Here is an 18747-nt window from a genome sequence, read left to right as displayed (position 1 = left end):
TTCCCGAACTTTCCACCGCTCCCACCCCTAGTTTTTTTCAGCTAGAGTGCTCCAACTCACTACCACAGGGCTGCCGGCGGCTTCTGGGAGCCCCAAATCCATTCCAAAATGCTTTCAGGCTCCTCCTATAAAAAGGCTTGGAGACACGGACAGACGTGTCTGTGTTCCTGGAGTAAAGTGTCGGCTCGGGGCGGGGCGGGGCGAAGCTTGACTAGGGGCGGGGCTTATTTGTAGGGCGTGGCCAGGCCGTAGGGCATGCCCTGAGAGTTGGGTGTTGCAGGTGCCTCCTCCTCCGCCTTTCTGGGTCCCCGGCCGCGCCAGGCACTGTGCGAGCAGCCGAGGGAGCGCCTTTGTGCCTAGCTGGAGAGAGGCTGCGACGGCCCCTTGTACGTCCTGATCCATTGTCTTCCCGGCTGGTGCCAGCGACAGAGACTCCGCAAGTGTCACCGCTGAGGCTGCAGTGCCCGGCCGGGTGGGCGCCCGCATCCCAAGGCGCGCCGTGGGAGATGAAGCTCCCGAAGCCGTGGTGGGCGGGCGGCGGCCTCCTGCACCTCACGCTGTTGCTGAGCTTGGCTGGGCTCCGTGTGGACCTGGACCTCTGCCAGCCACCACCGGCCGCCGCACTTTGGGAAGAGCTGCTCCCGCTCTGTCCCACCCGCCCCGCCTCGGCTTCTAGTCCCTTTTCGGCTTCGGAAGGCTGGGGACGCAGCCCCCTGCTGCCTGCTAAGGACCGGCTGCTGAGCGAAGTGCGCGCTCTCGGCGTCCCCTTCATTCCCCGCACCCGCGTAGACGCGTGGCTAGTGCACAGCGTGGCGACCGGGGACGCAGACGGGGCCCACGGGCTGCTCGGCACCGCAGCCTCGTCGGCCGTGGGAGACGGCGGCCAGGCGCCACCAGCGGGCGGCGGGGATCCTCGAGCGGCTCATAGCAGCCCTCTAGCCGCCGAGGAGGAGGAAGAGGAGAAGGCGGCAGAACCGACGACTCAGGTGCTAGACGCAGGCGGACGCGCCAGCCAGGTAACCTAAAGGGACTCTAGCGAGTGGCAAGTCTAAGCCCTCTAGGACTGGAAGGACTGGCCCCGAGCCCTAGGGTCGCGACGGCTAGGCAGGGACACGCGCGCGATCTTTTTTCTCCTTACCCTAGGGTGTTGTAGGTTGTGAGACAAACCTGCCCCACCTCTTTTTGAATGAAGGAGGTGAGTGCTGGGGGTTTGATTTGGGGGGAAAGTAGATGAAATCCATTTGCGTGGGAAGAACACCCTTCCTTGCGTTTGGTGGGTGTAGAGGGTAGTTTGGTAATGGGGAAGCCGTCTGGACCGTGGTATTTGAATCTTTAATCCATACCCCGAGTGCATAAAGATGCCTTGTTGGGAAACCTGTGCGTGAGTGGAGGATCTGGAGGAGGCTTCTCAGCCTCTGAGAAGATTCGCATCCTGAAGAAACACGCAACCAAACCAAGGCAGGGCCCTTGCCCTGAATTTAACCTTATCTGTAGCCTGTTTGTGGTTGTGCTGTAGGAATAAGGAGCCACGGTGTTCAGTGCAGTTGGTCCCTCTGTGATCCAACCATCCACCTCCTCGCCTGAGAGTCCTCCCTAATGGAAATCCCTTATTAACGTGCACAAAACACGTAGACTTGCCTGTGACACGCGAATGCCCTTTGGTTGGTTGCCGCTGCTACCCTTCAGCTGAACTCTTTTTGTATTTAAACAGTTCCCCCCAAGACCTATGTACTGGAACTGGAAAGACCTCGGCATCTAGAGAGCTCCTGCCTCTCCCGGAGCTTCCTCTTGGGCCCAGAGCTTGACGCTGTCTGTTGTGAATCCACAAGTGTTTGACTGTTGTTTTTGAAAAGAGCAGTCTTATGCAAAATGGGGCTAAACTGGTTTGTTTGCGGCGCTTCAAAATCACCCTGTTTGTGTAGGCAGTTGCCTGACGGGCTCCTCCACCCTTTCTTGGAGGGGGGGGTGGGTCATTGCGTGAGGCGCTGGTGATTCACTGTGATGCTGATCTGATCCCTTCCTCCAAGGGGAAGGGAGCTGATGGGGTGGGGGTTGGCGTTAGCCGTTGGTAGCTTCCTGCTGGTTTAGAAGAGACTGGAAACCACTCCCTATTCCAATGTATAGGTCTGAACTCCAAAGGGGAAGGGGTGTCACCCGAGGAAGGACACCTCTCATCTTCGGAGGGCATCTGCATCCATTTTCAAGTCCTGTAAAGTGTGGGTTTGAAATTCTAGATTAGATTCTGTATAAGGCAGTCCCGCACCTCTCTCATAGCCGAAAATCATCTAGCGCGCTAAGTGTACAAGCCTTTGAAGGGAAGGAAGGCTTTTTTTCTCCCTCTGAGGAATTCCCTTCCCCCCCCCCCCCCCATTACTTGGTTGATACCTATGTAGACCCCTGGGCTGGCATCTCTGAGAGCCTTGGGAACTGAAACACGGCTTAAGGGACTTGAAGGCAGGCAGTGATGGTGGTGGCTGCGGTGGGACATGCCTTTAATCCCAGCACTCAGAGGCAAGGGCAGGCCCATCTCTGAGTTCGAGGACAGCCTGGTCTACAAAGCTAGGACAGCCAGGGCTACAGCCAGATAAATCCTGTCTTGAATTCTCCCCTGCCTCCAGAAGAAAAGACTCACACAAGTTTTCTGTTGTTTTTGTTTTGTTTTGTTTTGTTTTTTTAAAAAGCCTGGCTCGTGATGGAGGATGGGATATGAATCCAGGTGTCAGGCTCCTCCTATCTTCCTCTTGCCCTCTGTGTCAGCCATAATCCTCACAAGGGCCTAGAGACCCTCTTTCATAGAGGAAAGATTAAAGTCATTGTGGTCCCACCTCCTCCCATCTCCCATAACCCCTTAACCCTTTTCTTGGCAATATCTTCCCTGGCTGTGCTGATATGTGTTCCTACTAGACTGTGGTAGCAGTGGGAGAGGGGTGGTGGTGGTGGGAGGGTGGTTCTGTTCCATCAAGCAGTGATAAGTTGCCCAGCCCTTTAGAGGGTTAGGAGCCAGTGCGCCATTGTGGAAGTGCCTTGCACATGTCCGATTTTGTAAAGAAAACCAAGGAGGTCAGGGAACTTGGCTAAATCCATGCACCAGTTGATGCCAGAAGCGGCCTGAGACTCCGAGTCTTCTGTTTCCCAGATTGGTATATTAACTACAGTGGGCTGTGTTCAGGCTCTTCCCCATAAGAATGCATCTGGGATAGGATGAGTCGGCCCTTGACTCAGCCTGTCTCCTGGCCCCACGACAACTGCTTTCTGGTCTTAGAGTTGTTTGTTTGCTTATGGTCTTCTTGGGGCTGGTGGTGGTGGTGGTGGTGGTGGTTTTGGGATAGGGTGTAATGTATCCAAGGTTGGTCTTGAACTTGCTATGTTGCCAGAATGACCTTGAACTCTTGAGGTTTCCTCTTCTCCCTCTAGTGCTGAGATTATAGGTATGAGCAACCACAAGTATAGTTGACCACCAGGCTGGCCTTGAATTCTTAGTCCTCTTGTCCCAGCCTCTTAGGTATTGGGATTACAAGTGTGTGTCACTATGCCTGGTTTGGATTGTTTGTTTGTTTGTTTTTGTTTTTTGAGACAAGGTTTCTCTCTCTCTCTCTCTCTCTCTCTCTCTCTTTTTTTAGATTTTTCGAGACAGGGTTTCTCTGTGTAACAGTCCTGGTTATCCTGGACTTGCTTTTGTAGACCAGGCTGTCCTCGAACTCACAGCGCTCTGCCTGCCTCTGGCTCCCATGTGCTGGGATTAAAGGCGCGTGCCACCATGCCCGGTGAATTGCTTTTTTAAAAGGCAGGATGCCTGCTCGAGATACCAGGGGTTAAGAGCATTTGCTGCCCTTGCAGAGGACCCAGGTTTGGATCCAAGCACTCACCATGGTGGGTAACAACCATCTGTAACTCCAGTTTTAGAAGACCCGATGCCCTCTCCTGACCTCTGAGGGCACGGCATGTGCAGGGCGCACAGACAGATAGATGTATAGGCAAAACACCCATACACGATGGGTAAAAATAAATAAATCCTTTAAAAGCCATAATAAAATAAAAAACAGGCTGTGCATTCCTAATGAAGATTATGACTGGGGGGAAAAAACGGGTTAGAGAAGCAGTACCACTTCCTCCGTGGGTTATGCGAATACAAGCCCCAGCATCTCACTAACAGTGGTGGAGTGAAGTTTTCCTGGAGGAGGAGGAGTGTGAAATGCCAGTTCAGTGCCTGGGTCACACCTGTTCTTTTCCCAACTTGTGAAATCTGCGCCTGCTCCCATCTGCTGCTTCCTTTGGACTTGAGTGTCTATCCGGTGTGCTGACAGGGGAGTCGATGTGTAGGATGGGTAGGGTGGGTAGGTAGAGAATTAGATAATTGATAGGTACCATATATTTCTGGCATATGAGACAACTTCTTGCCCCTGAAAAATCCGTCCCAAAGTCGGGGTTGTCTTATATGCCAGGTACTTAGCTGCAGCTTGCTTCATATGTCCAGCACATATAGTGGGGGGGGGGGGTGGGGTGCCATAGCTGATCCCCTCCTCTGTGCAGGGAGTATGAAGCAGGGAGGAGCAAGCTGCACACATCTTCCTGGCTCTCCACCAGAACGCACTCATTCGTGGAGGGCTGTGAGGATGAGCGTGGAGCGCACCTTAAAGGGGCAGTGTAGGCTGGCGCTGGCTGGCTGTGCCCTGCCTACAAATAGACACATGCCCGAGTCTGCTGCACAGGGTGTGTGTTGGAAGAGGGGTAGTCTTACATGGTGAGTATATTCCAAACTCTATATTTTAATGGAAAAGTTGGGGGTCATCTTATGCGGCCAGTCATCTTATATGCCAGAAAATTCCAGTGGCTTACATTCAAGTGGTAGAAGGTTCTGGCTTTAGAGTTTAACTTTTGACAGCCTTCATACACATGCAAAAAACATTTTACAGTAGGAGATGTTAAAAGAATCAAAAGAAAGTACTGCTTTGATTTCACTTCTTAGAGGCGCTAATAATCATGAAAACAGACTTGGAATTCCCCGGAGCTGACAGCTTCCTTTTATACCATGGCCATTCACTTAGAACTGATGAAGCCTATAGGCTCTCAAGAAATAAAGCTACCCAGCTTTCCCATGTGGTGACTCACACTGTTACTCCAGTTCTGGGCAGATCTGACACCCACTTCCTGCCCCCGAGGGCACTTTGCTGCTCTTGCTGAGGACCCAGATTTGGGTTCCAGCAAGCAGATGGTGGCTACCAACCAGGTAACTCAGGTTCCGGGCATTGCAGGGTGTGCAGATATATACGTGCACGAAAGCACCCATACACATAAAAGAAAACAATAAACAAATTAAAGTAACAATTTTGTTTTTTTTTTTTTTTTTTTTTTTTTTTGAGACAGGGTTTCTTTGTGTAGCCTTGGCTGTCCTGCACTTGCTTTGTAGACAAGGCTGGCCTTGAACTCAATGAGATCTCCCTGCCTCTGCCTCCTGAGTGCTGGGATTAAAGGTGAGCACCACCACGGCTAAAGTGACAATTTTGTAGAGTTGAATATATGTCAACATTTCAAAGAGCTGTTGGGAACTGTGCTGGTTTGTGGTCATCTTGTAGATGTATATCCTGCCTCATCAACCTTCTGCTGTCTGAGCGATCCTACCAAACATCCTGTCTTTCTTTAGGATGTGTCCTTTGGGTTGTATAATCACTGCGGCCCATAGTTAATCTGAAGAATGAAGGGAAGAAAAAGGCATCTCTGATGTTGAAGTAAATTTTGTCTCCATTTCAAAAATCAAGTTTTCCCTAATGTCTAGGCAAGTGGTCAGAGATGGAAGCAAGCACTTGGTTTTCACTGAGCCGTGGTACAGGCATAGTCTTCACTCATGGCAGTGTGGCTTCACTGCAGGCTTTTCAGTTTGCTCTTAGTGGACATTGTAAAGGTGTACTTTGGCTCCTTCATTGGGAAAGAATGGCATGGGCCATTGCACTCGGACCCACAGACTGGGCGCTTAAATAGAAGTTCGCTGAGGGACAAGAAGTCGAAAGCAAAATATCAGCAGGTTGATTCCTTCTAAGGATTGATGGGAGAATCTGTGTTTTGGTGGTTTGAAGGGGGTTGTTGGTATTCTGCGGCCTCTGCTGCCCAGTCAGACTCTTGCCTTCCTCTTCACATGCCCCTCTTCTTTAGGAAGGGCAGTCACATAGGGTCCACCCAGCTCTCTCCCAGTGACCGGGTTTCCTACTGTGGCTGCATTCTTAGGGCTAGGAGTTAGGACTTAGTGGGGATTTTAGAGGACACAGCTTGCTCAGTATCCAGCTATTAGTCGCTGAGTCAGCTGGTTTCCGTACAGGGGTGATGGTGGTAGGGGTGGGGGGGCGCTGTTTGTGGCAGCACTCCGTGTGTCCTTCTGAGCGCTTTCATTTAAACCGTTGTCACCATGATTATGGTTTTGTTGTTGTTTGGTTTGGTTTGTATTTTTTTGCGGGGTGGGGGGTATTGGTGGATTACAGAGGAATCTCCTCCTCATCTGTTCAGTTATGCCCCACTTTCCTATTTTCCTGCTTAGTTCACATAGTAAGAATCCAATATACAGGGCCCAGGATTCAGGGCAGGCCAGTGACGGGGGAGGGGTCACACTTCTCTTTTCTGTAAAATGGGTGCTAACAGGGTTGTTGGGGGAAATGGGGCCGATCAAGCTGAGCAGGGTTGGCCTTCGCTCCTGTCAATCGATCATCCTGCAGGGTTCCAGAGTCATCGTTGTCACCCCTACCCTCCCCCCATTCCCTGTCCCCACCCCACCCCACCCCCCCGTCCCCACCCCCGACTTTGCTCTGCTACCAGGGCTGCTTCTGTTGAGGAAGCTCCATCAGCTCCTTACCTTTCAGCTCGGTATTTTGTCATTCCAGGCTCCCCAGGTGTAGCCACTGTGACACTGATCTTCCTGAACTAATAGTCTGTTGATAAATTGCCTGTGACCTACTTGCCAACCCAAACCTCCTTCTCCTCCTTTCCCCAGACAACCCAGGGTCACTTCTGCCTCTCTTATCTTTTGTCCAGAAGGCCAGCCTTGAATTTCTCTGTGCCTTTCACTGCTAAAGCCTCAGGCTGGCTCAGCTGTCACCCATCTCCAAAGCACCTCCTCGTCCCCTGAGCACCCTGTAGCCTTTCTTCTGTCACACAGAGCACCCTCTACTTTGAACTGTAGTGTCTGGAGTGTGACGACTGAGGTTCAACTTCAGTTGGCCCAAGGCCAGGGGCAGCATATGCAATGTGCAGGGTCACTGTACTAAGGCTTGCAGTACGTGGATGCCATGACTGTGATGGGTTTTGGGTCCTTCAAGGCCAGATCACCAAGTAGAGAGTAGATCAGCTCTGAAATCGTTTCGTGGTCACTTCCGGTCAGCCACTCAAGTGGATGGGGTCATTGAAGAGTAGACTTTCAAGTTATCATAATTGTCTCAGCTGGCAAGGTTTAGGAGTGTTCTAAACTGATAGAACACGCTAGTAACCTTGCCCGGATTAGAGCTGGCTACTGTTTCTACACTGAGTAAGCCGTGCCTCCCACCCACTTGGGAACTTCAAAGAGAAAAACAGTCTGCTCCCGTTTGGGACAGCTTCATGTGGGAATGGCTCCTCAGACACAGCTGTGACAGATTTGTGACCATTCATACCTCTCTGAGCAGCTGGAGGTGGCGGAGGCATGTGCCCCATATGTTGTGGGTGGGTAGCAGGTGGTGGCTGGCAGAGTGTGGTCGTGCCTTGGGAAGCCCCCAGGGCCTAGAGCTGGGTTCCCATCTTCTGAGCCAGGTTTTGGGGGGGGGAGGGTCGTGGAGGGAACGGAATGAACAGAATATGAATGAATAAACACACTCAATCAGACAAATCAAGGAGTTGGCCAACACAGCTGTAGGAACTGGCAAGTGCAAACAGCTAAGGCGATAGAATACCCTGGCCGCTTACCAGAAGCCGGGACGCTGCAGGCTCATGGCCAAATTTCTCCTCCTGGAAGCCTCTGTGTTACTCCTGAAGTCTTTCAACCCCACTGGATGAGGCTACTCAATTACTGAAGATAATTGAAGTCAGCTGGTGTAACCATGTCCGTGGATCCCTACAGAGCAAGATAGCCTGTTCAGTTGAGTCCATGGACACTGGATGCCTTGACAAGTCAAGCTGCTTTAGCCCCACCTCCACCTGGCACCACTGCAAACCCGCCTATCCAAATTGGCGAGACGAGAATACTGATGTCGCCTTTGGATAGTTCTTGTGAGGACTAAGTGGCATGTGGAAGGGCTCCGTTTGGTTCTTGTGTGTGAGCAGATGCCCTGAGTTCCGTGTCAGCCTCCCAGGAGTCTTCATCCTCTCCAGTTGACTGCTGAAGACTGTCGCCAGGCAGAGTCCACTCCGGCTTGAAAGGACCCTTTCCTTTTTTTCCTGCTAGGGAACGAGATCAGACTGGCAGTGGGATGTGACTGGTCATTTTAGATAGCCAAGGAGCTGTTTGTATGCAGGAGGCGGGCAGAAGGAAGGGAGGGTCAGAGATAATGTGTCATCTGACGGAGCAGGTGCTTTAAAGTTGAAACTCAGTTTCCCAAACTCCTTTGATGTCCCACATTCCCAGTAATATTTCGCTGGAATGAAGTGGAATGGGCTGGGAGATGAGGGGCTTAGCTTGCAAATAAATAAATACTAATGATGAGGGGCCAGTGGTAAGGTGGTGCTGTGGGCCAAGGCTCCTGCCATCAAACAAGAGGCCCCGAGTGCAATCCCTGGGCCCCACAGGGTGGAATAGGAAAACTGCAAGTTGTCCCCTGACTTTCACATGCGCACCCCCACACACACACACACACACTAATTAATTTGTTTTGTTTTTCAAGACAGGATTTCTCTGTGTGACAAGCCCTGGCTATCCTGGAACTTGATTTGTAGACCAGGCTGGCTTCTTCCTCCAAGAGCTGGAATTAAAGGCGTGCACCACCACATTTGGCTTAAATAACTTTTTTTTTTTTTTTTTTTTTTAATGTAAAGTATCAGAGCAGAAGAGAATTTTCCAAAGAAAAAAATCGGCACCAGGTGTTAGCTGGCTATGAAATGAAAACGCCCACCACCAGAGGCAAGTCCTGTCACTCGCTTTGTGACAGAAGGTTACCTGTCTAACTTCTGTGCCTCAGTTGCCTCCTCTGTGGAAGGAATGTTAACAGTACATACCTTGCCAGGCTGCTAAACAGCTTAAGTGAGGTACTAGCCGCGGTGCCTCCAGTGAGAGCTCAGTAGACATGAGCTGTAATTATTGTAAACTGCTATTAAAAACTACCCAGGCCAAACAGGACACAGGCTGTCTTTATCTGGCTCCTTGGTTCTCTCTAGGCCGGATGACTCCAGGTTGCCTCCAGCCTAGAGACGGGCCTCAATTCACAGCTCCTCTGATGTCATCCCACTCACAGACAGGGCTCTGTTCTTTGTCTTTTGAAGGTTCACCCAGCTTCAGAGTCAAAGCAGGTCGCAGCCCTCCTCCCCCAGGTGAGAAAATGAAAGGGCCAGTTAGGCCAGCTGCAAGTGCTCACAAAGGGCACAGCAGGAGTCAGAGGAGCAATCCCGCCACCCACACCCATTCATTCCTCAGGACCCAGTATGGTGGAATAAGTCGAAGCTGCCAGCAGACAGGGTCTTCAGCGACTTTACAAGAGAAAAAAAACAAAACAAAAAGCAAAAACAAAAGCTGGTAGAGAAAAGCCCAGCTTGGCACCTCACATCCCCTCACCCTACTTTTCCCTGATAGAGAAAACTTTCCCTCCAGACTTGCCTGGGTGACTGAGACGAACAGGAAGCAGGGGTTCTAGCCTGCTGGGCAAGAAGAGGCCCAACGACACAACCGAGGCGCCACAGAGAAAAGGCTGAGACTTTGGAGAAAGGCTGCTCAGAAGTCCTAACCTGAGGTTCCCCAATGAGGGGGGTTCCTTGTGCAGAATGAGAGCAGGATATGGTGAGGCAGGCCTCCCTTCAAGCGTCTGAAAAATCACATAAAGTGACCCGCCCCCGCCCTGCCCCGCCCCACTCACACACATTTATGCCAGCTTCCTAGGACACACATGGAACTTTTTTTTTCCCCAGTGGGATTCTAGACCATGAGGGTAAAACTCATCTACACACAAGTAAAAGTAATTTAATGACACATTGAGCTTGCCTGTGCTGTAAGAGCGTAGGCCACAAGCACAAGCACTCCTTGAAGACACCCCTATGCCTCAGCTGTGAGCCAGCAGGTTGAGAGAAGCTGCAAAGGACAGAGCTGCAAAGGATAGAGGGGAGGGGGCACAGGGGGAAATGGACATCGCTTTCTTTGGGAATGCCAATTGAGGTGGTGGCAGCTGTTCTCAAGATTAGCAGATAAAAGCTATATCAACTGTATGAAGGGGGGCATTTCCCCAACTACTTAAAAGGCAAATTCCATGGAGTTCAGGAAACTGAGGGTCAGAGAGGGTTAGCAAGTGGTCCAAGGCTACACAGCTGCTGGGGTGGGGGACATCCTTTCCTCGGTTAGCTTGAGGGTAACCCTCCCAGTACCAGGCCACTCCTGGCTTTGGTAGCTGTACTGATCGAATCACAGAGGCCAGAAGAGGGTGTTGGATCCCCCTGGGAATTAGGGATGGTTGTGAGCCACCATGTGGATGCTGAGAATGGAACCCAAGTCCTCTGCAAGTATACAGCCAGTGCTCTTAACTGCAGAGCCATTTCTCCAGCCCTACGTGAAAGTACTTTTAGCCAACTGTTGGTTGCCTACAGTGCTATTCTGGTCATGTAGAATTTCTCTAACTTAAGTTCTTCCCTGTGTTTCCCAGAAGGTTACCAGCCCATCACACTGTAAAAGACACACATGTGCACGCATGCACACACACTCACTCACTCACACACCCATGCAGCCTTCCCAGACTTCTGCTCCTCTGATCAGTTTTCCTTATGGGTGGGATCTAGCCTGTGTGTGCTGACATGGCATATACTCCTGTTTGCAAATTTGTGTGGGTGTTCTTGTGTATTTCATTACCTCACACATTACAGATTGTAGAAATTCCATGCAATCACAGCAGTTTTATAAGCCAAATACGGTTTGTTGGGAATCCAACATCGGGGTTGACAAAAGACGCCTGGACAAAGATGAGCAGTATAAGGAATGATGATCCGAAATCCCTTCCTCCGGTCCTCACTTCCTCCCCACTTGAGGGAAGCCGACTCGGCATTGTGGTTACAGACAGGACTAGCCCAGGATTCCTGCCACAGTCTAAGGATGTTGCTAAAGGACAGTAAATGACAAACTCTGGAGTAGACAGGAGACAGGGTCCCGGCCTTCAAGAAATGACTGTTTTATGCTGGGCTTGGTTGTGCGCACATGTAATCTTTGTGAGTTCAAGGCCAGCCTAGGGCTGTGTAGAGAAGAGACCCTGTCTCCAAGAAGATGGATAGATGGATGGATGGGTGGGTAGATGGATAGATAGAACTCATCCTAGCAAGGCAGTGGTAGCACATGCCTTTACTCCCAGTACTTGGGAGGCAGACTGTGTGAGTCCAGGACAGCCAGTGCTACACAGAGGGACCCAGTCTTGGTGGGTGGGTGGGTGGGGATGTGCTTGTCCTGCAAGTGTGAAGACCTGGATATAAATTCCCATGTAAAAATTTAGGCACAGCCACTAGGCACCTATAACCCAGTGTTGTAGGGTGGGGGAGCAGAGACAGGGGGAATTTGGGGGCTTGGCTTGATGGCTGCTCACCTCATTCCAAGTTCAATGAGAGAAAATAAAGCAGAGAGTAATATGGAGCAAGACACTCAAACACCATCCTCTGGCTTCTGCGCACATATGCGCAGGTCCCCCAACATACACACACACACACACACACACACACACAGAGAGAGAGACCCTACCATATTAGTGGAACAGACAGCAAAAAATTAATATAGCTGGTGCTAAATGGTACAGAAAAAAAAGTGGTTAGGTGTTGGTAGTAGAGGTGCTTTTTAAAAATATAGAGCCAGGCTATGGTGGCGCAGTCCTTTAATCCTAGCACTTGGGAGGCAGAGGCAGGTGGATCTCTGTGAGTTCGAGGACAGCCTGGTCTACAAAGAGAGTCCAGGATAGCCAAGGCTACACAGAGAAACCCTTTCTTGGAAAAAAAAAAAATAAAGAGAAGGGTAGGAGAGATGGCTCAGTGTTTAAGAGCACTGGCTGACTGGTGGTGGTGACACGTGCCTTTTATCCCAACACGCAGAGGCAGAGGCAGGTGGATCTCTGAGTTCAAGGCCAGCCAGGGCTACATAGAGAAACCTTGTCTTGAAAAACAAACAAGCAAGCCAGGCTGTGGTGGTGCACACCTTTAATCCCAGCACCTGTGAGGCAGAGGCAAGTGGATCATTGTGAGTTCGAGGCCAGCCTGGTCTACAAAGTGAGTCCAGAACAGCCAAGGCTATACAGAGAGACCCTGTCTTGAAAAACAGAGAAGAAGAAGAAGAAGAAGAAGAAGAAGAAGAAGAAGAAGAAGAAGAAGAAGAAGAAGAAGAAGGAGAAAAGAAAAAAGAAAAACAAGTAAAAGGGCACTGGGTGAGCTTCTAAACAACTCAAGTTTGATTCCTACCACACATGTGGTGGCATAAGACTGTTGGTAACTCCTGCCCCAGGGCATCCAACACCTTCTATAGACTTCCATGAACACCAGGCACACATGAGGTATACAGATATATATGCAGACAAAACATCCATACACATAAAGTTTAAAAAAAAAAAAAAAAGTCTTTAATATATCAGAGAGCGGGGCTAAGACAACAGTGGGACTAAGAATTTGTTGATGGGTCAGATAAAATATCAATGGAGAGCCTTTAGATTTGGGACAGCCTGGCAAGCCACTTCAGTGTTGTGCTGGGAACAAAATTCCTTGTTGAAATGCACTTAAGAGAGAACACACTGAGAGCAGAGCTTGGAGGATTTCCCTACAAAAATAGGCAGAATAACTGTAAACTGGGCCTATTCTGTCAAGTCTTCTCTGATTTGTCAGCTTTTCTGCCACTCAATTAGACATCACTTTTAAGCATAGGTGCTTCCTTCTACAAACTAACTTTACCTTGGTTGTTTGGGATTAAAGGTGTCCACACCTGCACCTAAACTTCTCTTTACCTGATACTTGCTCTATACCAGGCTGGCCTTGAACTCAGATCTGTTTGACTCTGTCTCCTGCATTCAAGGCATGTTTGTATTCCAGCTGGATCACAAAGGCCTAGATCATCTTGCCAGAGCAACCATGTTCTAAATTAACACTCCTCTACAGATAATAGGTTGGAAGCTAAAGGAGTGATAAGGAACCAAGGAAAGGGTTGTGGTAGGAGGTACCAGCCCACAATAAGTGGCTAATGGGTATTGCCCATAGATGGGAAACAAGAAACAACCAAAGGAACTGAGGGGAGGGAAGTAGTGGGGTGTCCTGAGAAACGTGCTCATGGAGAGACTGACTTCCCTAGACACAAAACACTCCAGAGTCTCAAGGGAAAGCAGAGTGTCTCGGAGTGAGGTACTGCTGGACAGGTAAAGAAGCCAAGAAAACCAAGTGGGCCTCTAGGACATTGGCGTTCTGTCCTGCGCCCCACCCCCACCCCACTCCCGGCATTTGTAGATGTTCATTTTGTTGACATTTACATTTCTCAACTGTTTCTGTGTGTTGGTAGGGAGGTAGACCCTTGAGTTAATCCTGTTAGCATCATGCTCCTGTAAATCAGAAAGCCATCCTGGAGTGGTGGCAGGGACCTATAATCCCAGTACGCTGTTAAAACAAGAGGGTCACAAGTTCAAGACCAGATTAGGCTGCACAAAGAGATCTTGTCTTTGAAAAGGAACCGAGAGAGGAGGGGTGGGGGCAGCCTCATGTCTGAAATCACAGTGCTGAGAGTGAAGGCTGAAAGCAAGACTGCCACAAGGCTAAAGCCAACCTGACTTCCATACTGTAGAGTGAGACCTATGTTTCAAAAAGAAAAAGAAAGCCCAATGTAGTGGTGCACGCCTTTAGCCTTTGATCTCAATAGTTGGGATGCATAGGCAGGCAAATCGGTATGAGTTCAAGGCTGGCCTGGTCTACAAAGGGAGTCCAGGACAGCCAGAACTACAAGAGAAACCCTGTCTTGAGAGACCAAAAATAAATAAAAATAAGATAAAAAAGAAATTGGAAACATCTTTGAATGATGTAACACCTGAGCGACATATGCGCAGCCTTTTGGTGTCATAGTGGAAAGTGTCAGTAGATAGTTCCTGTTCCACTGTAACATTTAACTAGAAGAGTCTCTCACCATTTAAAAATTGTCTTAAAGTAATTAAAAGCAGATGTCTTCTGGGTATAAAAGTACACACTTGGTCTATAAAGTGAATCAAATCCTTTCCCAACCCGTCCCCATCCCATCTGCCTTTCACAGACAACACAAAACTTAATTTGTTAAGCCTCTTGGATTTTTCTACATGTGAATATTCATATATATGTCTATTATATTTGATAAATATTTGCTTCCAACTTAATGTCTTGATCTGTTTTCAATTGAGAACTAAATAAAAGCTGCCTGGTGGTCACATTGATTTCTAATTTTAATTTGTTAGTAATTTCAATTTAGGGGCTTTATGGATATATACAAGTTAAGTTATGCAGATTAGACATCTCGGGGTGCTTAAGAGGGGCAGGACATAAAGCTGACCTTGGTTTTAGAATTGAATGCTTCTTTGATAGTGAAATAATGAGGTGCCTGCCTCAGACAATAACTGTGGTTTTTAGTCAACAGTAAGATTTCTAAAGACTTTTCATATTTATTGATATTTTTTAAACAGGAGAATGAGATACTAAAAGAAAAGAATGAAACTGTGAATCACAATTCCCAGCATGAAGAAAATGAGGACAGGGTATCAGGCCACTCGAAATCACAACATAGTAGGAAAGATGAAAACAAAATGGCAGATGCACTTGACTGGGAAGCAGAGATCACTGAGTCTAGAAATGAGGTAAGCATGTGAGAAGGTTCCAGGTTTGCCAGGGCTTTCTGTACACTAGGCAAGCACTTTACTGACTAAGCTACGTTCACAGTCAACAATTCCTGTTTCTGTAGTTTTACTGAGACAGGGCCTTGCTTTTTGTTGTTTTGGTTTTTTGGGGGGGGGAGGGGGTTGAGACAGGGTTTCTCTGTGTAGCTTTGGCTGTCCTAGACTCACTTTATAGACTGGGCTGGCCTCGAACTCACAGGGATCTGCCTGCCTTTGCCTCCCCAGTGCTGGGATTAAGGGTGTGTGCCACCACATCCAGCTGGACCTTGCTATTTGTATCCTGGGGCTGACTTTGTGTTTACAATCCCTCTGCCTCTACCTCCCAAATAGTGAGATTACAGCCAAGCACCACTACGCCTGCCTTTATGTAACAGGGACAATTAGCAAAGTTATATGAAATGAAATCTCAAAATTGTACAGACTTAGGTGTCATAGACTATCTTAAAACAGGTGTGGTGGCCCATGCCTTTAATCACAGCACTTGAGGGGCAAAGGCAGGTGGATCTCTCTGAATTTGAGGACAGCCTAGTATCTGTATTCCCTGTTGATCTACCATCATCCTGGGCTACAAGAAGTCCACAAGCCACTAAAATAGTTTTCCAATTAAGGAACAACTTAGAAGTTACTATTCATTAAGCATTGATATACAGACACACCCACCCACCCAATATGCTTCATAACAGATACCTTAGTGTATTCTGAGTAGGTATTTTGTGCATGCCAGGCACATGTATGGAGGTCAGAGGGCAATGCGGTGGAGCCTGTTCTCACCTTCCACTTTGCTATGGTTTCTGGCAACTGATCTCAGGACTTGTGCTGAGACGGCTTTACCATCTGAACCATCTCTCCATCCTTGCTGGATACTTTAGTGATAAAAGAATGAACTGAAGTTCACAACTTAATTGGGAACTAAAATCAAAAGAGCTGGAACCAGGTTTCAAAGAAGATACTAGAGATAAGGCCTCAAATCCATATCCAGGAGGGTATGAACTTCCCACCTAAAATGCTAATAGGAAGCAGAACTATTCATATGCTAATAGGAAGCAGAACTATTCATCTGCTAGAAATCGGGACCCTCAAATATACGGTCAAAATGAACTTATAGTTAATAACTCTTGAAGAATAAGATTCATACAAAAGATAACAATTGAGATGTAATATGAATAAATTAATAAAATATATATTTTTTAAAAGATTTATACAAAATAGCTTTAAGCAAAAATGAACTCTTTCAATGCAGGCCCCCAGCACTGAGGAGGCAGAGGAAGGCATATCTGTGTTTGAGGGCAGCTTGGTCTCCTGAGTGAGTTCCAAGACACCCAGGGTTGTTACATTAAAAGACCTTTCTCTCAAATCACCACCACCACCACCAAACAAGAAACTCTTAAAATGGGAGACAGATGTGATGGTGCATGCCAGGAGCACTGCCATGAATTCCAGACCAGCCTTGGTTACAAGCCCCTCTCAAAAAAAAACAAAAAACAAAACAAACAACCCAAAAAAAACCAAAGCAGGAAAATGCCTAAAACTAAGATTTCATTTTTTTTTTTTTCTTCCAGACAGGGTTTCTCTGTGTAGCCTTGGCTATCTTGGACTAGTTTTATAGATCAGGCTGGCTGAGTGATCCACCTGCCTCTGCCTCCCAAGTGCTGGGAGTACAGGTATGCACCACCACACCTAGTGTCAATGCTTTTCCGACAGTAAACATTTTCTGTTTGTATACAGAGCCATCTACATTGGTCAGATACATCTTTTTCTCTGGAAGATTTATTTCAACTGCTTTCATCACAGCCTGAACATTCCCTGGAGGTAAAAGGAATCTTGACTTGTATTTAAACACACCCCCACCCCAAAGCCAAACCTTGAATTAACAGACCTTTATGTGAATCATACTCTTCTACTTGGAGGACATAACAATTTACCAAGTACATTTTAAAGTACAAAGGGAGAGTTAAAATACCATTTTATCAAATTCAGATCAGTGGTGTTTTCCTGGTAGCGTTTATGAGTCTCTTAACCTCTCCTCAATTGAATGCTCATTAGCTTACATTGACTGTGAGATTACTTAAGATAATGGAACTCCTTTTAAAATTGTTTTTCTCTTCAGGGCATCTCACTGGAAGACATCCCACCTTTTTGGAGCAGTGTCAACGAAAGTGTGAATTCCTCACCACATAACATAAATTTGAGCCAAGCTATAAGCCATGATGTCAACCTCCACGAAGCCATGCTTTTGTGTCCCAACAACACATTTAGAAGAGATCCAGCAGCAAGGTCTTCACAGGCACAAGAACCATTTCTACAGTTAAATTCTCATACCAATCCTGAGCAAGCCATTCTTGCAATGCCTCTTCCACCTGCTGACAATCACATGAGGAATCTAACAAGCCAAGACTTGTATGACATTGATTCAAATATATTTGATGGAATAAACCTAATGTCATTAGCCACAGGTTTCAGTCCACTGGAAGTTTCTCAACTTTTTGAAGAACCGGACTCTAATTCTGGGCTTTCATTAAATTCAAGTTATAACACCTCTATCACCAAGTCTAATTCTTCCCACTGTATGTATGATGGTGCTGTAGGTTACAGTAATGACCTAGGCGCTATAGGAGGCTGCTACCCAGAACCCCATAAACATTGCCATATGGATCACAGGACTGTATCTGGCTTTCATGGGGATCTCGAATGTGAACAAGTATTTCATGACCACACTTACCACTCACAGTCAGGAGTACCAGAGCCCACACCTGAATCTTTTACATGGTCAGGGAAGTCCCAGAAAATCAATGAGTGCCTTGATGACCCAGATAGAAACTTGAGCAGAGATGAACAGCGTGCTAAAGCTCTGCATATTCCCTTCTCTGTAGATGAAATTGTCCGCATGCCTGTTGACTCTTTTAACAGTATGTTAAGTAGACACTGTCTGACAGATTTACAAGTTTCTCTCATCCGAGACATCAGACGAAGAGGAAAAAATAAAGTTGCTGCTCAGAACTGCCGTAAACGTAAACTAGACATCATGTTAAATCTAGAAGATGATATATGTAACTTACAAGCAAAGAAGGAAGCCCTTAAGAGTGAGCAAGCTCAATGTAATAAAGCTATTGACATCATGAGACAGAAGCTGCATGACCTTTACCATGACATTTTTAGTAGGTTAAGAGATGACCAAGGTAGGCCAGTCAATCCAAACCACTATGCACTTCAGTACAGCCATGATGGAACTGTTTTGATTGTACCCAAAGAACTAGTCACATTTGGCCACAAAAAGGAAGCACCAAAAGGGAAAAAAGGAACTAAGTAGCTCCAGCGACCTGCATCACAAACTTCAAGCTATTTTTAAGACTTAAAAAATACTGCAACTTAAAATCAGTTACAGCCACATGTTCAAGTGCATAGGGCTCAAGATTATGCTTCTGTGAAGTTGGGAGAATCCACATGTATGGACCACTACTGCACTGATTCGTACTTATGTTGAAGTGATATACAACCACCTTCTAAGGTGGTCATTTTAGAAAGCTTTTAAGACATTTATGGTCTAAAATGGAAATAACCTTAGTGTTTTCTGAAGTTTTTAAAGTATTTAACTTGTAAAACTGTGTGAAAATAAATTTTATATTTGAATGTATTTTATTTCAACAAAAGTCCTTTTTAAAGGGGGCTGGAGAGATGGCTCAGTGGTTAAGAGCATTGTCTGCTCTTCCAAAGGACCTGGGTTCAATTCCTAGCACCCACA

At 47.6% G+C, this 18747-nt stretch overlaps 1 protein-coding gene across 1 annotated transcript; it reads left to right on the top strand.

Moving 5' to 3' along the window:
• The first annotated feature begins 285 nt into the window (after positions 1–285).
• Positions 286–18398, top strand: Nfe2l3 (NFE2 like bZIP transcription factor 3). The gene is made up of 4 exons (XM_051152379.1): positions 286–1016; positions 14799–14969; positions 16734–16817; positions 17116–18398. Exons 1-4 carry the CDS (start codon positions 507–509, stop codon positions 18313–18315), a joined length of 1965 nt encoding a protein of 654 aa, XP_051008336.1. The 5' UTR covers positions 286–506; the 3' UTR covers positions 18316–18398.
• Positions 18399–18747: the final 349 nt, after the last annotated feature.

The sequence above is a fragment of the Acomys russatus genome, chromosome 10 (genome assembly GCF_903995435.1).
Source record: "Acomys russatus chromosome 10, mAcoRus1.1, whole genome shotgun sequence".
Taxonomy (NCBI): domain Eukaryota; kingdom Metazoa; phylum Chordata; class Mammalia; order Rodentia; family Muridae; genus Acomys; species Acomys russatus.
The sequence above is the reverse complement of the archived record's forward strand: the minus strand, read 5'-3'. Positions and strand labels throughout refer to the sequence as shown.